Here is a 26,350-nt window from a genome sequence, read left to right on the forward strand (position 1 = left end):
GGTGGGCCACTGTGATACAGGAAGCTGGACTACATGGGCCCTGAACCTGATCCAGCAGGGCTCATCTTCCGTTGTTATGTACCTGTGCCTGAGATCCGTCCTCATTTGAAATTCATTTTATCACTTACAAAAATGGGTCAGCGCCCAGAATAGAGGAGAGTAAAACCAGGAGGAGGGAGTGTGTGTTGTGGTCACACCCCCAAATGCTTTCAAGAGCTAGTACCATTTGCAAAGCTCAAGGGGGCAGGGAAGGATGAGTGCCCTGCTCTGGGCCACCTGGCTGGAGTGGAGCTGTGTGAGAGAAAGGGTGCTGCCAGGGGAGAGCTGGCACAGAGCTTGGCAGCACTGTTTGCTTTCCCATGTGCTTGCTGCAGCTGCAATAAAAACAGCAGGCTGGGAAGACAAGGGGTTTTGATTTCCTATTGTGCTGGGCAGGCTTTTCCAGGGCCTCTCAGCCTTCAGCCGCTCTGGGTTGCTCTTCTGTCCCAAGGTTCCTTTCTTTCCACCTGGGATGCCTGCTAAGGCTAGTGAGATGTGGAGAGGCGTAAGAGATGGCATGCCCCCCCCCCAGCAGCAACAACCGAGTTCCCATTCACTTTCCCTTTCTCACTCTCTTCACAGGTGGAGACTGCAGATACAGACCAGTCCATGTAAAAGCATCATGTGCAGAGAGGAAGCCAGTTGAATCCAGCACAGGACCATACTGGTGCTTCAGCCGCACTGGACCACATCACCGCAATGGCAGAGGAATAAGTGGCACTCAGGGCAATGGAAGCAAGCGCAGCTCCTTAAGTTCGAACCCGGCGGAGCAAGGAAACTATGAAGGAGGGCAAGGGATCCTGGGCAGGCCTGACTGCCCTGGAGGAAAAGGGAGACCTCTCCCTCCTTCTCCGAGTCAGTGATGGCACCTTCCCATTCGGAGAGCACCATGAGGGTTGTTGAAGCGAGCGTTCGTTGGTGGCTGCGTTACGTGGCTTTGCAACCCTGTTGGGACTAAATTCCTTGGTGTAAATCCACAGGGGACGGGGGGGGGGGACATCACACACTGGACAGTGTTCTTTTTCTGCCCCCACCCCAGGGGAAACGCAAGTATAAAGATACTGCTCCTCTTTGTTGGTCTCGGGGAGAAGAGGGGGGAAAAGGAGAACCTCCTCCACACTTCCCTTTCTGCTGTACCATGGGATGTCGGCAAAGCTCGGAGGAGAAAGAGGCAGCGCGGCGGTCGCGGAGGATCGATCGCCACCTGCGCTCTGAGAGCCAGCGGCAGCGGCGGGAGATCAAGCTCCTGCTGCTGGGCACCAGCAACTCTGGCAAGAGCACGATTGTCAAGCAGATGAAGATCATCCACAGCGGGGGCTTCAACCTGGAGGCCTGCAAGGAGTACAAGCCCCTGATTGTCTACAATGCCATCGACTCCCTCACGCGCATCATCCGCGCCCTGGCCACGCTCAAGATCGAGTTCCACAACCCCGACCGGGCCTACGACGCGGTGCAGCTCTTTGCCTTGACGGGCCCCGCCGAGAGCAAAGGCGAGATCACACCTGAGCTGCTGGGGGTCATGAAACGGCTGTGGGGCGACCCTGGCGTGCAGGAGTGCTTCTGTCGCTCCAACGAGTACCACCTGGAGGACAACGCGGCCTACTACTTGAATGACCTGGAGCGCATCGCCGCACTGGACTACATCCCGACAGTCGAGGACATTCTCCGCTCCCGGGACATGACCACGGGGATCGTGGAGAACAAGTTCACCTTCAAGGAGCTGACGTTCAAAATGGTGGACGTGGGCGGACAGCGGTCTGAGCGCAAAAAGTGGATCCACTGCTTTGAGGGGGTGACAGCAATAATTTTCTGTGTGGAGCTGAGTGGGTACGACTTGAAGCTGTATGAAGATAACCAAACAGTAAGTCTGTATTTATTTTTTTTTTTTTGGCCAGTCATTCCATTGCTTGAATCATGAGAATTCATTGGGCCCTCAGGGGAGCCATTCCAGGAGCCCCCACAGATACCTAATTCCATGGATAATGGAGTCCTGGGGGGGGGGGGACGGATGGGGATGGACCAGAATAACTGTAAGTGCCTTTGAGAAGGCCTCTTGGACGCAACTGGAAGGCAGTTCCGATGGTGTGCAAGAGATCTCTGAGGCCCTCCAGCCATGGGCTCAGCGCCCAGATTAAGTAAAATCAGTGGGTGCTGAGCCTGCAGATAAGCTGCCATCAACCCTTGGCAACCCTCATCCTGTGACCCCATAAGCTGCGACTGTGGTCCTCCGAAAATGCGGTCCCCACCCGGACCGCAGCTGTTGGTTCTGCTCCCACGTGGCTTGTTCTCCTGGTAGACCTGGGTACCGGGATGCTCTGGGGTGGCGCGCCTGTTGCCCAGCATCCAAGAAGGCTGCGCAGCTGGATGACTGGGCAGACGCAACTGCCCGGAGCATCCTTGTGCCCGGGTATCGGGGGAACAAACCACTTGAGTGTGGAACCAAAAGGCCCGTTTGCTGGGCGGACAGATCTGCTCGAACCCTGGGGTTTGACCAGCCCAGCCCTGGGCTATAATGGTGTGTTTGTTGTTGCTTTTGATGGCGCATAGTCAGGGAAAGCTGTGCAGAAGGAGTTGAAAGAAATATGTATATTTTTTTCTTTTGTACTTGGGGAAAACAGGAGCTTTCCGCATAGCTCAGCATTTGTAACCAGAATTGGTAATTGTCACTCAGGAGCTTGAGCAGAATTCCTCTGTGTGGTGCTCTGTGGCCGAGTGGCCTCCAAGCTCAGCAACAGGGACCAGGGATTGCGTTCCAGGGCTTCACCTGTGGAGACACCTGTTGACTCAACAGTCTTTTAGGTAGTTCATCTGCAAATGCATGTCCCGGATTATGTTCTTGACTTTTCAGAAGTGAACGGAATGTGTCTGTGCTGTGTTTAAAATGGCATCCGCCTGCCTGAGTTGGTTGGCTTGGTCTCTGCATGGGCCTTCACATAGTGGGTCATAATGTTCACAAAACAACGACCACCCCGTGTTAGCAAAACGTTGGCCTTTGAAAGCTTTTTACATGAACGCCAGCCTTCCAGACGCAGCCATGATGGAAATGGTTGCCTGTGGGTGCTGCATTACAACATTGGCACTAAGTTGACCTTTATTGTCTGTGATATTTGTGTTTTCCAGTGTCCTTCCTTAACACAGACTTCAGTTGAGATGGTGGTGTAAACAGTCGCAGTACTTGCTTTGGAGCAAGTTCTCTATGGAATGGTTGGCACCCAGTCATCAGTGAACTGACTTGGCTATTAGGCAGCAGATGGCATCTAATCCTATTTAGGGTTGCTGTCAGTGGTGTAGATAAGGGGGCAGGGGGTACATTAACCCAGGTACCATGCCTTGAGGGGGTATCAGAGGTCTCCGAAAAGCACTTCCGGTTTGTGCTGAAAACCCCAAGTGCCATTCGGAGGCCTCGAAGAAGTTGTATGAGGGCTGTTAAAAATTTGGACGGTAAACATTTTTGTGCCCCCCGAGCATCAGGTGCCTTAGGTACGCCACTGGTCGCTTCCATATTGTATGTGCTCAGCTGAGTCCATTTCTGGTTGGGCCTTAATGGAGACCCACGGGGTCTGTCCTGTGAGCTGCTCCTTGGTGTCTCAAGCCTCTGCAAGTGACACTGTCTTTGTTGCCTGCCTGCTGACTTTGCTGCAAATTGCCGGAATGGTCCAGGAGCAAGGAGAAAGCTTTCCTTCCCATCTCGCATACCCCCCCCTTCTTTCTACCACCTGAGGTGTTTTCAGGAAGCCTGGAGGATCCCTTTGGGAACTGGGAGAAGAGCTCAGTGTTCTTGACAATAAGAATTTCATTTTGGTGTCCATAGAAACTGAGGAAAAGCTACAAGCCGATGCATTTGAAACAAAGCCCTTTTACATAATGGGAGAAATGCACCCTTTTCTGTAGGCTGCAATTAAATAGTAATACACGACTCTATTTATAATTGATGCACAATTAGGGAGAATGACAAGCGGCTCGAGTCCGGGGTAAGAGCTGCTTCATTCAGACAGATCCTGCTGCTGTAATTAGTGGGGGGGGGGGGATTGTCATTTGAGCTGCTATTAGAAATGGATGATGGGGTTTGGGGAGAGGGCTTCGTTTTTGCCCCAGTTGTCTGAGGAGTTGCAAAGCAGGCTACGGGTGAGGCTGCTCAGCCAGCAGTGAGGGCAACTTTTTTCAGATCAGGGAGTAAAACTGGCCAGCAAAACTTCCTCAGGCGGATTCAGAATATTGATTTTTGCCCAAGCTGAATCTTGAATGTGGGAGTCCTGTTACATTTTTCCCTGTTTTGGTTCTTTTTGTTGCCTGCCCCCAACAAACAGACCAAAAAACTCTCTTCTGCGTTTAAATATTCTTAAATTGCCATTTTACCAAACGTGATTGCGGAAGGAATCCTTCAATGCCCCCAGCCGCCTTGGGCCTAATGCTGGTTCTGGAAGAGTCCACCAGGTTCTCTCTCCTCTGGAGTTGGCCTCAGTCTGGCAGAGAGTCAGGAAGCAGAGAGTGGGTGTCAATGGGCAATTTTCACAATGGAGAGAGGTGAAAAGCGGTGTGCCCCAAGGATCTGTCCTGGGACCGGTGCTTTTCAACCTCTTCATAAATGACCTGGAGACAGGGTTGAGCAGTGAAGTGGCTAAGTTTGCAGACGACACCAAACTTTTCCGAGTGGTAAAGACCAGAAGTGATTGTGAGGAGCTCCAGAAGGATCTCTCCAGACTGGCAGAATGGGCAGCAAAATGGCAGATGCGCTTCAATGTCAGTAAGTGTAAAGTCATACACATTGGGGCAAAAAATCAAAACTTCACATATAGGCTCATGGGTTCTGAGCTGTCTGTGACAGATCAGGAGAGAGATCTTGGGGTGGTGGTGGACAGGTCGATGAAATTGTCGACCCCATGTGCGGTGGCAGTGAAGAAGGCCAATTCTATGCTTGGGATCATTAGGAAGGGTATTGAGAACAAAACGGCTAGTATTATAATGCCGTTGTACAAATCTATGGTAAGGCCACACCTGGAGTATTGTGTCCAGTTCTGATCGCCACATCTCAAAAGGGACATAGTGGAAATGGTGCAAAAGAGAGCGACTAAGATGATTACGGGGCTGGGGCACCTTATTTATGAGGAAAGGCTACGACATTTGGGCCAGCCTAGAAAAGAGATGCCTGAGGGGGGACATGATTGAGACATACAAAATTATGCATGGGAAGGATAAAGTGGATAGAGAGATGCTCTTTACACTCTCACACAACACCAGAACCAGGGGACATCCACTAAGATTGAGTGTTGGGAGGGTTAGAATAGACAAAAGAAAATATTTCTTTACTCAGCGTGTGGGTGGTCTGTGGAACTCCTTGCCACAGGATGTGGTGATGGCATCTAGCCTGGATGCCTTTAAAAGGGGATTGGACAAGTTTCTGGAGGAAAAATCCATTACGGGTTAGAAGCCATGAAGTGCATGTACAACCTCCTGATTTTAGAAATGGGTTATGTCAGAATGCCAGATGCAAGGGAGGGCACCAGGATGAGGTCTCTTGTTATCTGGTGTGCTCCCTGGGGCATTTGGTGGGCCGCTGTGAGATACAGGAGGCTGGACTAGGTGGGCCTGTGGCCTGATCCAGTGGGGCTGTTCTTATGTTCTTAATTACAATTCCCAGGAGGCCTTGCAGGTCTCTTGTTATCTGGTGTGCTCCTTGGGGCATTTGGTGGGCCGCTGTGAGATACAGGAAGCTGGACTAGATGGGGCCTGGGTCTGATCCAGCAGGGCTCTTCTTATGCTTTTATGCAAGCCGGCGCTGGAGGGCTTCAGTGGACTTCCTGGACATATCCAGAAGTCATGTCTGGGAGGTCTTCTGAGGTGTGGGGAGGCTGCTTCTGAAATGCACTTCCAGTTTTTCGGTTGGGCCTGTCTGTTGATTCCGTTATCCATGGAAACTGCTTTGTGAACTTTTGTTGAAAAATGGCATATAAATACTGTTAATAATAATAATAATAATTGGTGTCCATGGGGGGATGTGGGAATGGGTCTGGGAATGGATCCCCCCATGGATACCAAGGGCCCACTGAAGTCCTGTCCTCAAGTGGTTCACAATCGTAAAGGGGACAAAAAATGGTTTGCAGGAATAAAAGAGGCCAAATGTATTCAAAGTGATGGTGTAAACATAAAATAAAACTGGGGAACCCTCCCACAGCCTGGATCCTGTAGCTGGTTCCTGTACCTTTTCAACACTTGTAGCCCAGATGGATTGGAAACAGTGGATGCCACTAGGACATGCCTGGCTCAGGGCCACCTCTGCCCTGAGCAGGACATGCAGGAGCTGTGGGCTGTGACTTCAATTAGGCCTCAGTCCTTGCTGGGGAGCTGGCACCACTGAACACAGTAGGATTGACTTCTGAGTAAATTTGCATGGGATCACTCTGTTGGTGTCCAGTTATTATTATTATTATTAACAACAGTATTTATATACCGCTTTTCAAGGAAAAGTTCACAAAGCGGTTTACAGAGAAAAATCAAACAACTAATGGCTCCCTGTCCCACAAGGGCTCCCAATCTAAAAAGATGCAAAAGAATACCAGCAGACAGCCACTAGAACAGACACTGCTGGGGTGAGGTGGGCCAGTTACTCTCCCCCTGCTAAATAAACAAGGAGCACCCACTTGAAAAAGTGCCTCTTGCCCAATTAGCAGGGGTAAAGGGCAGTTCAGTTTGGAGGCAGTGGTTGAAATGGAAGTTTTAGTGGGAGTGATGCTTGGCACAGTCTGTCAGTCGCGATGCTATTTTTGCCGTGGTTCACAATGCACAGCTATTGTATTTTGCCACGGGCCTGCAAGGGGGGGGGGATTTTGTGGTATGCCTTGCCAATATCGGTTTAGCTTGCTTAGATGAACAGCCCTTGCAGAGCTGGTGCTGGGAGCACTTGGGCTTCAGCCTCCACTCCTCACCCATATGGTAATCCCCCCCTGCCCTTGAGAAGGGGCATCTTGAAGGTGAATCTTTATGCCATGGATGGTGTGCGATGGGTGACAGTCGCCACTTTGATCAGGTGGATGTTCATGCGGTTTTTTCCTAGATGCCCCTGGGTGGTGTTTGCCTAGTTGGTTCCCAGTTGCTTTAGCACCAGGACCCACTTTTTAAAATGACACTCTATCAGGACCCATCTAGGTTTACTAGACTTTTAAAAAAAGGAGATCTCAAAAGAAGTAATCTTATTTATTCACAAGTAATAATAACCAGAAAGCCCCACAACATTTCTCTCCCTATATTTACACATGCTTACAAACTGCAGGAGCTCAGCTGCTTGCAGGGCAGTCAGCCGCTACGGTATTTGATTTTTCAATAGCTTGATGGCTTGTGGCAATTAGTTATCTGATCTCTCCATCACCCTTTGGCGACCCACCAAAAATCAGGTCACAGTCCACCAGTGTGTCCTGACACACAGTTTGGGAACCATTGGTGTAGAGACACAAAGCCACAGGTAGAGCCACTTCTCCATTTTATCCAGTGCATTAGCATGTTCCATCGCCACAGTCCCAGTGGTCTCTACGTCACCGATGTTCTCTTCAGTCTTCAGCATCGTGTTGGCCACGGAGCTGACTCCCTCCCCCGTGTGGCTTAATTTAAAGCCCTCCTGATCAGGATTGCCGTATCTTCACAAATACATTTTTCTCAGCTGTCATGAGGTGCAGTTCATCTCTTCCAGAAGAGGTTCATCTCAGGAGCATCAATGGCCCAGGCAACCAAACCCTTCTATGATGCTATCTGCGTAGCCACTCACTCACTTGCAGGATTCTTCATTCCTTTTGTGTGCTATGACCCTCTACTGGAAGTACAGTAGACCCTCCACATCCACTGTCTTGTCCTCTGTAGGTTTGAGCCTCCATGGATGGCCTCCCTGCACCTCCGGGAAGCAAATTCTGGTTTGTGTCCAGGTCATGTCTGGGAAACATTTTGAGGCATGGAGAGGCCCATGGCCCACTCCATTGCCTCTGGAACCAAACTGGAAGTCATTTCCTAGAGGCATTCTGAGATGCAGGGAGGCTAATGGAGTGGGCCCCAGGCCCAGTGCGGCCTCTGACCTGACCTCAGAGTAAAGCATTGGTGGCGGTGTGACCCTGCCCCACCTCGCCTTTATCCAGGACTCCAGCATCTGTGGATTGTAGTATCCACAGGGGGTCCTGGAATCAATCCCCTGTGGATACCGAGGGCCCACTGGATTGATGAAAACACAGCAAATTATTTATCTTCTGGCCATGATGTTCATCATCCTTTAGGATTTGTTTGAGACCATGCCTGGCAGTGTTGTCTGTTCCTGAATTGGCAGGAACAGATAGTGGCCATCAGGCTCGATGAGCCCTGGCAACCCGCTGTCAGATTCCTGGTTTTCATCCCAGGGAGATGGTGGTTTTCAGCGCGCGGCAACTTGTCCATCCGGCATGTGGAAGCTTCTGTCCCTCTCAGCGGGACGTTCCCAGCCAGAGTTGCCAGTGGCGTGGTGTGCAGTCCAGATTTCATTGGAGTGGGGAAAGGACAGCTGCTGTTTGTGAAGGCCACAGCCAGACTGCTAGATGTGCACATGCAGCGAAGAGCTGGAAGAGGCAGACTTCGTCTGGGGATGTGGTCGTGGCACCTGCAACGATGAGAAGTTTATGTGACACCCGTGCACATGGCACCCTGTTCGTGCTGCTGCGCGAGATCATCTGAGGACTTGGAATGAGGTGTCATTCCTGTCTCAGTGACACACAACACCTCACTTCCCTGTTCCCAAATTCAGGTGAAACTGGGGAAACTGCAGGTTTTTTTTCCCTTTGTTAATTTTCTGTGCTCTTTGCCTGGATCAAACTTGGTTTATGAGCTACTTTGAGTTTTCATATGACTAGATATGTGTGTTCTAAGATGAATGTGTGTTGGCCTCTTACAGGAAGTCTGTCCAGAGTTGTCCCTTTCATATTCAAGAGAGTGTTTGGGGGTTGCGGTCAGTTGAGCTGCATAGGAGATTTCTGCTGTCTTGGGTGTTTTCCCAAGCCACTCTTTATAGCCTTCATAGATCTCATGAAGGCTTTCGACCTGGTCAGCAGAGACGGCCTCTTCAAGTTTCTCCCCAAGATTGGATGTCCACCCAGGCTCCTCAGCATCATCAGATCTTTCCACAAGGACATGAAGGGCACTGTTGTCTTCGATGGCTCCACATCAGACCCCTTTGACATCCAAAGCGGAGTGAAGCAGGGCTGTGTTCTTGCACCAACCTTGTTTGGGATTTTCTTCGCTGTCCTGCTGAAGCAGGCCTTTGGAACTGCAACAGAAGGCATCTATCTCTGGACCAGATCAGACGGAAAGCTCTTCAACCTCTCCAGACTGAGAGCAAAGTCCAAAGTCCAGCTGAAATGTCTGCGTGACTTCCTCTTTGCCGACGATGCAGCTATCACTACCCACTCTGCCAAAGATCTCCAGCAGCTCATGGATCGTTTTAGCAAGGCCTGCCAAGATTTTGGACTGACAATCAGCCTGAAGAAAACACAGGTCATGGTTCAGGATGTGGACTCAGCTCCCTGCATTATAATCTCTGAGCATGAACTGGAGGTTGTCCATGACTTTGTGTACCTTGGCTCAACGATCTCTGACACTCTTTCTCTCGATACCGAGCTAAACAAGCGCATCGGTAAAGCAGCTACCACGTTTTCCAGACTCACAAAGAGAGTCTGGTCCAACAAGAAGCTGACGGAACATACCAAGATCCAGGTCTACAGAGCTTGCGTCCTGAGTACACTTCTGTACTGCAGCGAGTCATGGACTCTCCACTCACAACAGGAGAGGAAACTGAACGCTTTCCACATGCGCTGTCTCCGATGCATCCTCAGCATCACCTGGCAGGACAGAGTTCCAAACAACACAGTCCTGGAACGAGCTGGAATCCCTAGCATGTATGCACTGCTGAAACAGAGATGCCTGCGTTGGTTCGGTCATGTGAGAATGGATGATGGCCGGATCCCAAAGGATCTCCTCTATGGAGAACTCGTGCAAGGAAAGCGTCCTACAGGTAGACCACAGCTACGATACAAGGACATCCGCAAGAGGGATCTGAAGGCCTTAGGCGTGGACCTCAACAGGTGGGAAACCCTGGCCTCTGAGCGGCCCGCTTGGAGGCAGGCTGTGCAGCATGGCCTTTCCCAGTCTGGAAAGACACTTGGCCAACAGGCTGAGGCAAAGAGGCAAAGAAGGAAGGCCCATAGCCAGGGAGACAGACCAGGGACAGACTGCACTTGCTCCCGGTGTGGAAGGGATTGTCACTCCCGGATTGGCCTTTTCAGCCACACTAGACGCTGTGCCAGAACCACCTTTCAGAGCACGATACCAGAGTCTTTCGGGACTGAAGGTAGATGCCAACAGGTAGATGGACCTGCCCAAGGAACTGAAGAGCCAGCTGAGACTGGAGGCAGCCCCAGGAGGCACCTTAATTTTCTCTTCTGAGACGATGATACAGGCAAAGGGGCAAGGAGATGATCCCGCAGGCTGGGCCAGGAGGCAGAGGGGTAAGTGGGGAGGCAGACAGGACATGTCTGGTGGGCCTCTATTCAGCCTAGTGGGTCCAATATTGTGCAGGTCGCTGCTGCAGAAACAGCTTTTGAAGAGCTTCTCTAAAAGCAGGTGATTGAAAAGGTCCTTTGGAGTCAGCCAGCCTGAAAACCAAAGTACGGCATGGTCTGCTTGTGGGCAGTGGAGGGCCCTGCTGCTTGAGGATCCTGCCAAACCCACGGTGGAAGCACTTGGACCTTTTCTGTGCATGACAGGATATGTGTGCCAGAACTGCCATGACTGGAGAGCGTGCCTGTGTTCCAGCGTGGAAGATGAAGCCAGAAGCTCCCTCGGTGGGAACGGTCCCAGTTCTTTTCCTCTCCCGTTTCCATAACAACGTGTCCTCTTACTGGAGCATATAAATGCACTGCGAGTTCTTCTAGAGCCAGGCCCTGCCACAGTCAGCTTAGTGAACACTCCAAAGTTCTTGCAGGGGAGCCGGGGAAGCTTGCAGCATGGAGGCAGTTGTTTGGAGAGTGATTCCCAGGCCAGGCTTGGGGGGCGGGGCAGCTTCGCTGCTGGGACTGTTGCACGGCACTCCCCCAGCTCCACATCTGGTTGTGCTAGCTTAGCATTTCTCAAACTGGGTCGGGGCCCACTTGGTAGGTCATGAGCCCAATTCAGGTGGATTGCTTAGCCTCTAGGTCAGCCGCCACTGAAAATCCAGAGCTGAAAATACAGGGCACAGAGCTGCTGGGCAGGGCAGTAGGAGAGAGGCCTGGTGCTTTTACTCAGGTTCTGTTTTGTTGGTTTTCGGAACTGAAGCCATGATTAAGAGGGTCAGCTGGCGCTAGAGGTGAAATTCTTGGGCCGGCGCAAGACGAACCAGAGCGAAAGCATTTGCCAAGAATGTTTTCATTAATCAGGAACGAAAGTCGGAGGTCCAGCTAGCTAGGAGCTGGAATGGTTGAATTCTGAACTATGCAAAAGAACAGCATGACCACACTGTTTAATGGTTTTGGCTGCTTGCAGCTTGGGTTTGAAGTCTAAATTGATGATGTCACTTCTGGACATACCATCACTTCTGGTGGGTCCAGACAGATTGTCATCCTAAAAAGTGCACTTTCATCAGATGCCCTTTCCTATCTCCTGCTTGTGTTCTTTGTCTCCTGGGGAGGGGGGGGGGCTTTGAACTTGGCCCCTTCCACTGTGAGCCTCTTGGGCAGAAGAAAAGTGTTGGCAAGGAGTGCAGAATGAAACTGCTTCTCAGAGGTTCATGAGAGCGTGTGCTGTTTTTAAGTGACATAACATGGCCAAGAGGGTTTGCATGTGAATTCTAGTGTCAGTATCACTTTGAACAAATGATCCCAGGGAGTTTTGGAGATCTGTTAATTGCGGAATGGATTGGGGGTGAAGGAGCTTTCCTGTGGATCCCTCTACCTGGTTCATACCCACCTCGTCCTCTATCTGGCAAGCAACTTTCGGTTTGCCTCTGAAAACTGGAAGTGGCTTTCAGAGGCTTCTGTGGGCCATTAGGAGGCCCGTGGAGGCCACTGGATTGGGTTCCCAGCCTGGTGTGACCCGGGAGAAGCCTCTGGGGCTGCCCCATGCCTGATTCGTTTGACCCAGCAAAAATTTGATTTGGTTTTTGCTGCTGTTGTCATCTTAGAGCCCAATCCTGTGCTCTATGCTGGCTTACCACCAGTGTGCACTGTCGCAAACGTGCCATAAGCCCAGCACCAGAGCTGGAGGGAGGCTGACGGTCCACCACTCAATGATTGGTGGAGAGGTCAGTGGGGGTGTGACGGGGTGGGGAGGAGGCGTTCTGGGGCAGGGGGAGGCAGGCGGGCAGAGAGTGGGGAGGAGGCATGGTGGGGGGGAGAGGGTGGACTGGTGGAGCTCAGCTCCAGAGCCCTGCATTGAGCCTCTCAGCTCAACAGGGAGCTCTGTTACTCTGCACCCACTCAATAGTGGGCACAGAATCGAGTAGCCCCATTGCAGGCTACTTTCCTTATGCAGGGGAAGGGGGTGAAAAGTTCCCTTCTCCTGAGGAGGTGGCAGCGGCTGCCCAGGGTGCACTGGATGCTGCGGCCGCCATTTTGGCGCCATGGCAGCCCTGCACTTTGGACATTTCTGGATTGGGCTGCCTGTGGGGTGTGGCTGTGAGGGTGTCATGGTGAGCTCCTGCATTTTAAGATTTGCCATGAAGCCACTGGGGGGAGACATCCATTTTCAAGATGGAATTAATATGTGATAATTGAAGTTGTGTTATTTGCATGCCTTTAAAAAAGTGGTTTGGCAGTGGTTGTTTGGGCACAGGGGTGGAGGAAGACTACTGGACCAAGGGCTGGCGATGCCTCCAGCCAGTCTGCCGCCAGGTCCGTGTGCTTGATCTGAAACATCAGGACACTGTGGGCTGTAACTGCAAACCTGCATCATCTCTGTGGAACAGGTATCTGCTGCTGCGTATATCGTAAGGCCAAAAGGCAGCTTTGGGCGGTCGGAAGAGGAAGGATCCCCGTCTTGCCAGAAAGAGTTAACAAGGAAAGTGCACAATCACGTCTGTTGTTGTCTCACTCACAATCACCACACTGGAAAGCATAAAGGAAATACAAGACTGATTTCATTTCTAAACAAGGTTAGGAGGAGCCTAAAAGGGAAATATATTCCTGTGTAACACTAGAGAAGTGTTGGGGAGGAAGGACATCCATTACAGCAGTGATTTTCAACCTTTTTCGTCTCATGGCACACCAATAAGGTACTAAAATCACCATCAGTTTTTGGACAAGTGACAAGGCACACCTTTCTGTTGGTGGGGGGCTCATATCCCCAATGATCCTGTTATTAAATGACCCTCCACCAAACTTCTGCGGCACACCTGGGGACCATTTGCCAGTGGTTGAAAATGGCTGAATTACAGGATTGGGTGGAAAATAATGACCTTGGCCTTGTTTTAGGTGTTTTTTTTTAACCATTTTGTGCTTGGGCTCCAATTGTGACTTCAGACAGTTCCCTTGCTAAGCAGCCCCTGCTGTGTTAAATTGCTTCTGGGCTCAGAGTCCTGGCTGCCCTGGCTGTAATTACGCCCTCCGTCTGCCAGCACAGAAAGCTGTGGCACTCCAGGCACCCAGAAGCCTGTGTTTTGGGACTGCGCGGCCACTGCTGGGGCTGTATTCCTTGACAGCAGTTGTCCTTGCTCCGCTCCCCTCTCAGTTCCGTACTGGGCAGGAGAGCTGTTTGCCTGCCTCCCCCAAATGCGGGCATGTGCCTCACATGCCAGACGGGCACAGGCCTTTCCTCCTGGCTTTTGCTAATACAGTAGTGTCCACTGCCCAGATCGGGTTGGCCACTCCCGTTCAGTGTTGCCAGGGTCTTGGTTCTATCTTATCTAATGGCTAAAGGTCTATTTTAGGCTTGCTCAACTGCAGTGAGCTGGAGATTTCGTATCCGCAAAGTGCACCTGTGCCCGATGAGGTTGTCTTTGGTCGCTGGAGGTCGCTGGACCCCTAAGTGGGTCCCCTCCACTTAGATTTGGAGCCCGGGCTGCTTGTTGGTCTCACCTTGCTTCCTGCTTCCTGTTCACATTTGCTTAGTCTTCTCTAGCATTCCGGTTGCCTGCCTGCTTGTCTTCCTATGAGCGTGCTGGTTTATAGCACTTGGTGAAAGGAAGACACATGCTTGCCTGGTGCCAAGGTAAATGAACAAAGGTAACGAGCCCATAGAGAACCGTGGATACCAGATCCACGGATATGGGAGAGGGTGGGGACACCTGTACCTAATATGCAAGCCTAATAGCACCGAATAGGGGGACACCTGAGATGGGGTGCAGCCATGGAAGAAGTGGAAGGGTCTTAGCACTTCGCTCTACCAGAGTTTCAATCCTTATTGCAGAGCTCCCCCTTCCCCACTGTGCCTTTTAATTTTTTAAAAAAAATTTCCATTGACTTTCAATTGAAGCCTGAAAAAAATGGGAATGTGCAGGGGTGCACTGGATTGCAGTCATGGCGCAGTCAAAGCATTAACCCTCTTTGCCCCTCTTGCTTTTTAAAATAAAGTGGAAAAAAGCAGAAAACTGGGCCACGTGACTCCTTCCACGTAACGTGTAGAGTGGCCCTAAGGCAGTGATTTTTCCACCACTGTGCTGCGAAAGGTATGCAGGTGTGCTGTAGGAGTTTGGGGAGGGTTATTTATTAGTAGGGCTGTTGGGCAATGTGAGCCCCTGCCAGTCCTTTGGTGTGCCTTGTCAGTTGTCAGAAAGAAGAAAGAGCTGACGGTGAGCCTTGACAATTTGAGTGCCTGCACAGTGTGCCACGAGATGGAAAAGTATGCTAACCGCTGCCCTACGGGGTGTGTGGTGATGGGCCAAATCACCCCCACTGGAAATGGGCAGAGCTGAAATGAGAAGCCGTCAACCTTTACGTGTCTTTGCTGTGCTGCGACTTGCTTCTTAAGCACAAACCCCCCCCCCCCCGAAATAATAAAATGCTGTGGTGTAATTGATCCCTGTGCTCCTCTACCGTGGTGCTCCTCGCTACAGCGAGAAGTCTCCCCATGCCTGTTCTGTCTGGGAAACCATTTTACGTGCGCCCGGAGACGTGAGCATTTGCGCAGAGTGCGGGCGCTGACGTTTCTGTCCCTGCTCCTGCTGCAGCATCTGTCACATACATAATCTGTCTCTTGTGTTTCTGAATATATTAACACCTATAATGTCCACGTACATATTTGCTTTTTCCATGGAAACCTGAGGAGTGACTGCATTCAGTTGCAGTGGTTGAATCAGGAAGCCTGTTCCCCGGCTTGCTGCTCTTGAGCCAGCCAGCGTCTGGGCAAGCTGGGCCAAACGCGCTCTTGGTGTAACTCTGCTGATTTATTAAGGCGGTTGAGGGTGTGCGGAAGATACTGGGGACTGCACTAAGGAGGTGCATTGCTCAGAATCTTTTTTTTTTTTTTCCAACACGGGACCAGGGACAGCCACTAAAACTGAGTGTCAGGAGAGTTAGAAAATATTTGTTGACCCAGCATGTCATTAGTCTGTCGAACTCCTTGCCACAGGAGGTGGTGATGCTGTTTGGCCTTGATTCCTTTAAAAGGGAATTGGGCAAACTTCTGGAGGAAGATTCCATCACAGGTTACAAGCCTTGATGGGTACAGGCAACCTCCTGGGTTTAGAAGTGGGCTACCTCACATTGTCTGGTGCTAGGTGATGGCAACAGCATACAGGTCTGTTGCTGTCTTCTGGACTGTCTGAGGCATCTGGTAGGCCATTGTGAGATGCAGGAAGCCTGTGGCCTGATCCAGCGGGGCTCTGCTGCTGTTCTGATGTACTATTAATTAATACTGCCTTAGCTCAGCACCTCAGGGCAGGCCGCAGTCTGCCTTCAAAGCCAAGAGGACTCATGCAAGGAAGCACTCAGACTGAAGCAGTATCCAAAATGCTCTAGATGAACACACTTAGGAAAGCAGGACTCCCAACCCTGGTAGCCACTGGACTGGCTGTGTCATCTTTCAAGTGATGAGCCCTCACGGGCAAAACAACGTGAAAGGATTCAAGAGGGTTAACTTGTTGACCACACCAAGGTTCCCATCCAATCCACTCCTGCACACTCTCTTCTTCAAACTGCCGTTTCCTCCCCTGCAGCATCCAGACATCCTGCTTCCCCCCCCCAGCCCCAGAACACCACCCAGCAGAGGGGAGGGGGGAGTTGGCTTCCTCTTATGCTCCCGGAGCAGGTTGGTGCTGATGGAAAACTGTAGCTCTGCAATGCCATTGAATGTGTAGACCTGCATCCCAGTTTTGTTGCTCTCAATGGGAGAAAAATGTACTGCTGGCAGGGAAATGAAAGAGGCCGAGAAGGACCCCCCCCCTGCAATGCTCCTCCCGTGTTTGGAAAGACAGCAGCAGAAGGGAGGGGAGAGCAGGGCAGGCCTTGCAGGCCACTGGATTCTTTTCAGGATCACAGTTTCTGGTGATCTGGTAGGAATTTTTCTCTCTCTGTCCCCTCCTGCCTGCTGCTTCCTCCAAGCATGATTCAATTACAGAGCCATTAATTAAGAGCAGCTTCCCCAGAGACTGTGAATCTGCAGGGGCTGAAATGGGCATGAGGTGTTCTGTAGGCAGACCAGAGGCAGGTGACATTCAGAGCTCTGGGAGGGATTAGCTTAATTGGAATAAACCACCCGAGCCGGGAATGCTGGCTGGTGTCTGACGCTTCCCTTCCCTCATCCTGTAACGGCTCCACTATCAGTATCATTCCATGCACGGCTGGCTTCCTTGCGCTAGTTTAAAATACACAGACTCTCTAAAGGCCTGGGCTTGTTTTTCCAGAAGCCCATGAAGACAGGTCAAGGCAGCACTCCTGGGCCAGGGAATTCCAAGTGCTGGGGCCAGGACTGAGTGGTTCTGCAACCCACGCTTTCAAACTCATCTCCCATCAAACACTGACCGTTAGGTGGGCCACGCTTGTCTTAACAGGTGGGCAGGCTCTTAGGGAGAAGTGGCATAGCTAAGGTGGCGCCAGGTGGTACAGGGCCCTGGATACCGTGCCTTGAGGGGATGTCAAGCCAAGGGTACCTTTAAAACTGAGTTGTGCCCCCTACGTGACCTGAAAAAGACTTCTCCATTCTGTGCCATGTCCGAGGCTCCTTGTAGTCATAGTACCTTCTGTGACCTGGCTCACTGATGCAGCTTTGGATAGTGGTCAGGCTCCATGTTTCTCAACTTCCTTTATCACCTTGGCAGGAACAAGGTGGAATCTTCAGTCATCCTAAGGCATCTTCAGATTTGGGGGAAGAATGACTGTAACTGGGAGGTTTGAAACAATTCTTGCCAGGCAAGAAAAAAGGCATCTAATCCTGGAGCACTTGGGAGGCCTTTGCCCTTGCTGCTGCTCCTAAATAAATGTTTACTGTTACTTCTTGCAAACAGCCACCGCAGTGGAGCTGGGTGTAGAATCATTAGTCAGGCGTGATGGTCCAGGGCGGGTGGCATCTTTCCAAGTGTGCTGCTGCTGAAGATGGTCTTGTAGAAAGAACTCCGACGTATTGATTTTGGGCTCCGTTCGAGGCCAGGAGAGTGTTTACATCTCACTACATTTTGCCAGTGCTTTTTAGGAGCCGGTTCCTACTCTGATTTCTGCAGACTGAGATAATGCAGGCCAGGTTTGAATGATGGACTGTATCAAGAGTGGCCAAACTTGCTGAACATAAGAGCTACATAACAATAAACTTCAGATGTTTGAGAGCTGCAGTATTTAAGAAGCATTTAAAGTCTTAAATATATTTACTCACCATGAACATGAAACTTACATTTTAATCCAGTGGACTCTCAGTTTGTACCTGGTAAATCAATGATTCCCAAACATTTCAGCTCCAGGACCCACTTTTTAAAATGATACTCTCTTGGGACCCAGCTCTAGGAGACTAAAAAATAGTTTCACTTTACCAGTTACTCAAACTTCTGTTTTAATCTTTTTTTACTATTGGGGGTGATGGGACATTTGTTGAGTCCACGTTCATCAGATCGGGACCATTCTTGTGGCTTTGCAGTCCCCTTCACCTGGCCTTTAATAAGAGCCAAGGCACATTTGCCTACCTGTGAGTAAAAACACACGTGTGGCTCAGTTTCAATTCCAATAGGGCCCAATACATCTGCGTTGTCAGCTCTCAACTTGGCAGTTTCCGTTTCATGACCCACCAACAATCGGGTCGTGACTCACTGATGGTTACTGGCCCACAGTTTGGGAAACACTGTAGTAAATAACTGCAAAGCCTGAAAAATTCTTATTTACCTTTTGTATTAATTGTGATGCAAAATGGAGCTGAACCAACATATTTCCAAGAGCCGCAGTTTGGCCACCCCGGTCTATGTTCTTTGTTATGAATGGTGTGGACTTTCCCACTCAGTGTGCCCAGGGTATTTGTGTGTTTTTACTTTAAGAACACAAAAGGGAATAATACGTGTGTGCAGCATCCGGGACTCTGCTCTGGAACTCTCACCTGAATGAGGCGCAGGGGGATGGGAGCCCGGCCTTTCCAGTTTGGGCACCGCGTTTACGGAATGCCCTCTTTAGCGAGGCCCAGCACGCCCCTGTGCTGTGAACTTTCAGGTTCCAAGACCTGGTTTTCCAGCAGGCCCTCATGGTGCTGTGGGGTTCAGGCTCAGAAGCCAGACTGGTCTCTCTCTAGCTTGTAGCATCTCATGACCGGCTTGTGCTTTGGACTCTGTCAGGAAGTGAGCAGGCGGCATCCTCCTTGGAAAGATCGTCCAGATGGCAGGTTTGGGGAGTTCTGGCAGTAGCTTTGTTCTGACAACACCCTGCAATCCATCTGGATTTTCTCCCTGTGGTGGCCTTGCAACCGGCACGCTGGGTTTTCACCCATTCTTATAGTCTACAAAGGCAATTTTCAGTCTTTTTCATCTCATGGCACACTGACATGGCACTAAAATCGGCAGGGCACACCATCATTTACAATGGACAAGGCACACCATGCCGCGGTGGGGGGCTCACATCCCCTAATAGCCCTACTAATAAATGGTCCTCCCTCACAAACTCCCACAGCACACCTGCAGACCATCTGCAGCACAGTGGTTGAAAAATCGCTGCCTATGTCCCAGGAATGTGCTGACGGTATCCAGGCTGCCTTGCAAAAATGGCATCACATAAAGCAGCGAATGCTTGTGAGAGCACACACCAAATGCCACCCATCCAGCCAAAGTGAAGCACTTTCAAGCCCCATTGAGCGTGTGCTTAACCCCCTCACTGAAATAAGTGGCTCTTCAGCGTCCTTCTCTGTGGCGGGATTGTGCTCGTAGTGTTTGGGTTCTGCTTTCCGTAAACTGCTTTAACGTACTTTTCCCGCGTTGATAGAGTGGGTGTTTGGAAAACCTCAATGAACAACCAAAGGAAAAGTAATCTGAAAATGCACCAGGTGAAGACTTGGAGAAAATCCTGGGTGTGGGGAGGCTAAATTTAATTATTGGGACTCATGAGTCAGGAAATGAAATTAAACGCTTGCGCTCATGCAGTTGAGATTTTGAACACTGGACAAAACATGCCTTGGATTCACTGCCGCCCGGGTACCATGGACAGCTCCATGCGCCTGCTCTCTTGTAACTAACTGTCTGCTATGAATTGCTGCCAGGAGGATCCTTGAAAGGTTATAAATAACTAGCTTTCTGCACTGAAAGCAGGAAAACTAGGTGTAAAATGGCAGATTATGGTGGTGTATTTTTCAGCTATATTTCTATACTGTCTTTCTACCAAAGTGGCATACAATTTAAAATAACAGCATAAGGTGACACAGACATGGTGGAAAACAGGAAAAAGGCTGGGAAGGGAGGAGGAAAAATGCTTAAATTAGGAAATCCATCATGTGGAAGGCACTTAAACAAATACTTCCAAAAGTCATTGCTTTTATGTTAACATTTTGAGTGAGAGTTAGAGATCAGGTGTCACTGGTACCCGCCTCTGGGGAAATTCTGTCCTTCATGCAAGGAGGGTGCCCTTGTCTTTCAAAGTTGGGTGGGGGGTGACTGTTGGGTGTGATAAGACTGTCTTGGTGTTTGGAATGCCAGGGAGGCTTAAAACTGATGCAGTTTAAAAAATAAAAGAGACAGGAAGGATCCTTTAGGCAAAATAGTAGAATATATTTTCTAGAACAGTGTTTCTCAAATTGTGGATTTGATTTAATTTGATTTGATTTTGGCTACAATCCTAACCCCTTATGTCAGTGCTTTCTAGCACTGACATAAGGGCAATGCATTGAGGGAACAAACATTCCCTTACTTTGAGGAGGCCTCCGTGAGTGACACCCAACTGCAGGATGCAGCACACATCCCATTGGCACTGCTATGCCAGTCCTGGAAAGCACTGACATAAAGGGTTAGGATTGTGCCCTTTGTTGTATGTGGGTGCGTTAAAAATTTTGCTGCTTGATGTCACTTCCAGCCATGAGATCACTTCCAGGTTAATGACATCACTGCCTATGGGTCCCAACAGATTGTCATTTAAAATGACCTATTAGGCCCCTTCCAACACGATGATTGTATGATTCTATGAAAAAGTGGGTCCCAACGCTAAAACGTTCCAGAACCATGTTCTAGAAGATACTGGAAAAACATTTAGTTTAAGGCTGTTTGACTCAGAGCGCACAACACCGTACAATGGCCAGGATCACACTACAGTCAAAAGTCTACTTTAGGCATGCTCAGGTGCTTGGGCACCTCCAGTAAATGGTTAACTTTTTTCATTTTGAGTAGCAGACCGGTAGGGGGGTGGGAAATACACCAAACCGGCATTAGCAAAAGCAATCCTATGCACATCTACTCAGAAATGACAGCCCAGTTCTGTGCTTCCCAGCGCCTGGAAGAACAGTGACGCTAAAATGGCCACCACTGTGTCCTGCAGGTGTGGGGAAACTGACGGAGGTCTTCTTGGGGGAAAGGGAACTTTTGCCTATTTTGCCGGCACAGATTTTAGAAGACCCATGTCAGGCCTGACCTGGAGGATAGGATCTGGTGGAGGAGGCCTCCACCCGTCCCACCACCCTCCCGGACCAATCACTTTCCTGTCCCACCCTCCTCCCACCATGGTTCAGTTGTCCTGCTGCCCAATGGTGTGATTTACCCCTGGGCACTCTCCCAGCATCCTTCTGGTGCTGGGGCTTAGTACCAACTGGTGCTGGCTCAGTGCCACAAACATGCTTGATGGCAGGTTTGCGACACCCAGTGCCAGTGGATTTGGGGAGGATGGCTCTGAAGCAGAACCACACAGAGAGTTCATGCAAGTCCGTAAGACTCTGAGGTCTACATCTTGGCAGCTGCAGCAAGGTGGTAATTTCCTGTTAAGCTTAAGAGCAGTTTTAAATGGAAAGAAAATCACTCCAGCAGAGTAGCTAGTTTAAAAAGCAGCAATTTTCATCATGGGTGGGGCAGTTTAGCCCTGGGATGTAGTCTGAACATACATATTCCACATTTCGAGTATGTTTTCCATACCCATAACTTACAAAAAAATCTAACTCAGTCTGCTTCCCCTCCCCCCATTTGGTAACTAGGTTGTGTGTTTGTGGGTGCAATCCTAACTTGCACTAGAACAGGCAAGCCAGGAGGCTTGTGCTGTAACCAGCACAGGATAGTGGCTGAAAGTGGCTTAGCCAGAGGCAAGGGGAAACTTTTCCCCTTACCCCAGGGTAAGAGCCGCTGGCCCCTATGGATCTCTTTGGACTTGCATCACCTCTGGAAGTGGCACAAGTTTGAGGAGAGCGGAGCAGCTTGAAGCCACTCCGTTCTCCCCAGGAATGGGGATTGGGATCTGGCAAAACTACCGGATCCCAGCCACACCTCCCGCTCCCTGTCCGCCCTCCCCCACCCAGGAATGCCTCCCCCCGCCTGCCTTTTCTGCTTGCATCGGCCCAGCTGGGCCAACGCAAAGGGGAAGCAGGAGTGGAGGCTTATGTCAGCCTTCGCAGCTTCCTCTCGAGGAGGTGCAAATGTGCTTTACGGCATGTTTGCGACCCTCCCAGGCCAGTGCAAGGGACTTGCACCAGCCAAAGTGGTTTCCAGTGCCTCAAACGACCTTGGAGAGGCCTGCCAGCATGCAGAGAGAGAACCTAAATTGTCCTGACCTGTGGCACGAAGGATGAGTAAATTAAGGTTCCATTAAAAAAAGAAGTCTTTAATGCAGCTCTTTTGAGAAGCAGCTAAAACGTTTTTCCCTGACTAGGCTGTGAATTGCTGTTGCTGACACACCATGTCTTTCTTTGCAGAGTCGGATGGCTGAGAGTCTTCGTCTTTTTGACTCCATTTGCAACAACAACTGGTTTATCAACACTTCTCTCATCCTCTTCCTGAATAAGAAGGATCTACTGGCAGAAAAAATCCGCCGTATCCCGCTGACAGTCTGTTTTCCCGAGTACAAAGGCCAAAACACTTACGAGGAAGCAGCTGTCTATATCCAGCGCCAATTTGAGGACTTGAACCGCAACAAGGAGACCAAGGAGATCTATTCACACTTCACTTGTGCCACCGATACCAGTAATATCCAGTTTGTGTTTGATGCGGTGACAGACGTCATCATCCAGAACAATCTCAAATATATTGGCCTTTGCTAAGGATCCGTGTGGATGAGCCTGGTTGCTTGAAATGATGCCGAAAAGGCTAGCCGCCTGCACAGAGGAAACAACAGGGCAGCACTTGGAAGACCTCGTCGCAGGAGGGAAAAATCTGTCCGCAGGGATCCCTTCAGCTGCCTACACGTATTTTGCAAAAACAAATTGTCTTGGAGTTTGCAGGCCTTCTACAGTGGAGAGGTTTGGAACTGTGCGGAAACGTGTTCACTCCCATCACCAGATCACCGGCTCATTCTGTCTGTTTTATTTATTTTTCCTGAGATGGCAGAGCTGCCACGTTCTGTGTGCCAGACGGATTGTTGTCTTAACTGTCCCAGAAGCCGTCTGAACTATGGGGAAGATGCAGAGCTCCTGAATGGGAGAGAGGGCTGCGCTGCAGCATCCCCCCCACCCCCCTGGAAAACCTCTACCAGACCAGAGGCTAGGGAACAAGCATATCTGAGCAGTGTTCTTTACCCACATCCCCATAGCACATATACCTGCACAGGTCACCAGGTCTATGCAGGGATGTGATTGCAGTGAATACATGCTAGGTGCGCGTGTTGTCTTTGCAGCCTGGTTTGCCATGAATATTCTGCCTGTTGAAGAAGCCAACAGCGCAGAACCCTCCTGTGAGCTCTGCTTGACCTGTAGCCCTTTCTGCTGTTTAGCCCTTCATGATATATGCAGCAAAACAAACAAACAAACAAACGAAGGAATGGAGCTCAGACCTCAGAACGAGGCCAGACTGAGCTCAGTGGGTGTTCTATCAGTGAGGAATTTTGTACATCAAAAGTCTTCTTTTTTTGCCAAATATTTGTGCTCTTTCACAGAAACTCTGGAAGTTTAATAAGTGGTTGAGTGTGAGTGTGGTTTTTTTTTTAATACAAAGCATAAGAAATTTTTTTAAATGGTTTCATGTCTGAATTTGAGTGTGCCAACAGACAGTCCGACTGCATGGGTCCAAGGAAGTTCTGAGAAGGGAGGCACCATGGCAGCAGCCAGTCTCTTAAAAAACAAGAGCCAATGATACTATGTACAATATAGCCTTCTACGTCTTTTTTGTGTGTGTTTATTTTTTAAAAATGTGCTGTAATTATGAGGTGAACAGATGAGTGATTTGAATAATACCTACATGTCTTGATATTTAAATTTTTAAAATTAAATCTGCAGTTGAGTGGAATTAAGGAAATGGAGGCCATGCATTCCTCAGCTCCCTTTCATCCTGTGTAAGGATAATACTGGATGACAGATTCTAGCAAATTTAAAGTTAATTTCAAGGCCTGAGGAGCTCTGTGTGACTGGGAAACTCACATGGCAATCAGCTGTGCAGTTCTCTTCTCTCCCCCACATCCCATGCAAAAGACTCCTTGCAGACTACAGCATAAACTTAAGTGTGTAAATATATGTTCAAGTCTTGTAAAGCACATAAATGAATTCACATATTTTCCTCTCTCTCTCTCTCTCTCTCTCTCTCTTTCTCTCTCTCTCTCTCTCTCTCACACACACACACACACACACACACACACACAATCTCTTTCACTCCCCCCCCCCTTTCCTCCTCTGTTCCCTGGTTGTATGAATTCTCAGCCAAGGGCTCTAAGAAAATTGTGGAGCAAACAATGAATAGCAACAAAGCCACAGGCTGTCTACTTCAAGGAAATAAATAATCTGAATGATCTAAACTGATCATGGTGTGTTCATTGTTGGGGTCTTGTGATACAAAGTGCCATGTCTCCTGGGGGGGAGGGGCGTTCCTCAGACACTAAAGACTGTTTTAGCCTGCGCATGTGATGTTTCTGTCCCCACAATATTTCCAATACTGTCTGCACAAGGCAAAGCCAATGCAATACTGAGCATGAATTTTGCTCAGGGCGAAAGCAGCTCAAGGTTGAAGGGGACCAGCAGTGTGGTGGAGGCGAATCTCTCTAGGACCGTGCTGCTTTACAGCCCAATCCTATGCATATCTAATTAGAAGGAAGTCCCACTGTAGTCAATGAGGCTTACTCCCAGCTAAGTGTGCATAGGACTGCAGCCTTAATATGCCCCTCAAAAGCCCTCTGCTGGCCACTCTGTGAGTCTAGCATTATAAGTAGCATAATAAAAAATAAAACATTCTAAATAAATGAAAAATAAAAGCATAATAGGTGTGAGTGTAAATAGAATGCTAGATGCAGGGAGGTGGCAGCGAGATGGAAGTATCTTGTGGTCATGTGGGTGCTCCCTGAGGCATCTGGTGGGTTGCTGTGAGATACAGGAAGCTGGACTGGAGATACAGGGCCTTGGGCCTGATCCAGCAGGACTCTTTTTACGTTCTTATGTACAAGTCCATCCTCCACATCTGCAGATTTGGAAACAGTGGATTCGACCTAATGCGGGTCAAATCCGCAGGTCCTGATCCGTGTCAGGCGAGTTGACCTGTAGGTGTTCTGAGGCCCGGAGAGGCCAAATGCAGGTGTGCACAACCTCCCCAAGCTTCAGAAGGCCCCCCCCCTCAAAGGCTTAGAAATAAACTTCCAATTTTCAGCCTTCCGGGGGACTTCCAAGGTCTTCTGATGCTTGGGGAGGCCATACACAACCTACCCAAGCCTCAGACCACCTCCCCAACAGCCCAAACCACTGATTCCTTTATCCACAGTTTTTGGTATCTGCGGGGGTTTTGAGAACGGAACCCCCACAGATGCCAGGAATCCCTGTATACTTAAATACTGTTAAAAGAAGGGGGACTGAGAAGCTGAAGGCAACCTTAAATTATCAAGTGTTGAGCAAAATAGGGGAGTGCCTTCCAGACCAATCCTGTGCCCTGCTGCTTCTGGGAACGATGGAATCTTGCAACATGCGCCAGCTCTGAAGTGCTTGGAAGAGGAGGACGAGGCCACTTTCCAACCCTTTTATTTAGCACCCCATGAGCTGGTCTCGGCCTGTGAAAGCAAGGAAGGTAAGAATGGTGACCAGGACTGAGCGGCCAGCTCTGCTCACTTGGCAGCCAGTCGGTCTCTGGAAGGTGTCAGGCTGGACCACCTGTTTTGCATGCACGAGGTCCCAGGTTCAAACCTGGGCATTGCCAAGCTGGGCTGGGAATGGCTTTCTCTGCCTGAAATCCTTGGGAGTCTTTGCCAGTCAGCATAGACAGATCTGAGCCCAACGGTCTCCACACAGTGGGCAGCCACATCTGTTCATGGCGTTTTCGTGGGACTTGTTTTCACATAAATGCCTTTGGGAAAGGGGTACTGGGAAAAGTATTCAGCACTGGTATTCCAATTGCCAAGACTCACAACGGTTCAGGCTCCCTGCTCAAGTACAAAGTGTGGCCTTGTGGGCTGTCTCTAGGATGCAGAGGGACCGGTCGGCAAAGGAACGTGCTGATGCTCGGTACAAAAACCACATGACCGTTCAGCAACACGTATCCAGCTGCACAGAACCTGAAGGTTGATGCTCAAGAAAAGGCTTTCCCAAGTTCCTTGTCACTGCCATATTTCTTACAACTGTTGCAGTCATTAACACTGCCCCCCAAGGACTTCGCCAACCATCACCCCACAGCAAGGTACAAAACCAACTCATCAGGTGACTGCATTGCTCAGGGTTTTTTTTTAAAAATGCAGATGTTGCTTTTATTTTAGATTGTATCTCTGTGTGTTTCTGTGTTTGGACATCGGACAAGCAAGTAGCCAAATGTGCCTCTTTTTTTGATATCGCACCACACCATAAAACTGAA

At 49.8% G+C, this 26,350-nt stretch overlaps 2 protein-coding genes across 2 annotated transcripts in view; one reads left to right on the top strand and one right to left on the bottom strand.

The window, feature by feature from the left end:
- The window catches only part of RSPH14 (radial spoke head 14 homolog), a 59,666-nt gene that overhangs the window by 25,235 nt on the left and 8,081 nt on the right, over positions 1-26,350 (bottom strand). The gene's annotated exons all lie outside the window — the stretch shown is intronic.
- GNAZ (G protein subunit alpha z) lies at positions 1,178-24,290 on the top strand. Its single transcript, XM_066610053.1, has 2 exons — positions 1,178-1,900; positions 22,294-24,290. Exons 1-2 carry the CDS (start codon positions 1,178-1,180, stop codon positions 22,636-22,638), a joined length of 1,068 nt encoding a protein of 355 aa, XP_066466150.1. The 3' UTR covers positions 22,639-24,290.

The sequence above is a fragment of the Tiliqua scincoides genome, chromosome 14, assembly GCF_035046505.1.
Source record: "Tiliqua scincoides isolate rTilSci1 chromosome 14, rTilSci1.hap2, whole genome shotgun sequence".
NCBI lineage: Eukaryota > Metazoa > Chordata > Lepidosauria > Squamata > Scincidae > Tiliqua > Tiliqua scincoides.

What these genes read in the sequence shown, in the direction of transcription:
- GNAZ (XM_066610053.1), top strand. Translation starts at nt 1,178, where the DNA reads ATGGGATGTCGGCAAAGCTCGGAGGAGAAAGAGGCAGCGCGGCGGTCG. An exon ending in TGTATGAAGATAACCAAACA is followed by an intron (nt 1,901 to 22,293) that starts GTAAGTCTGTAT and finishes CTTTCTTTGCAG; the next exon opens with AGTCGGATGGCTGAGAGTCT.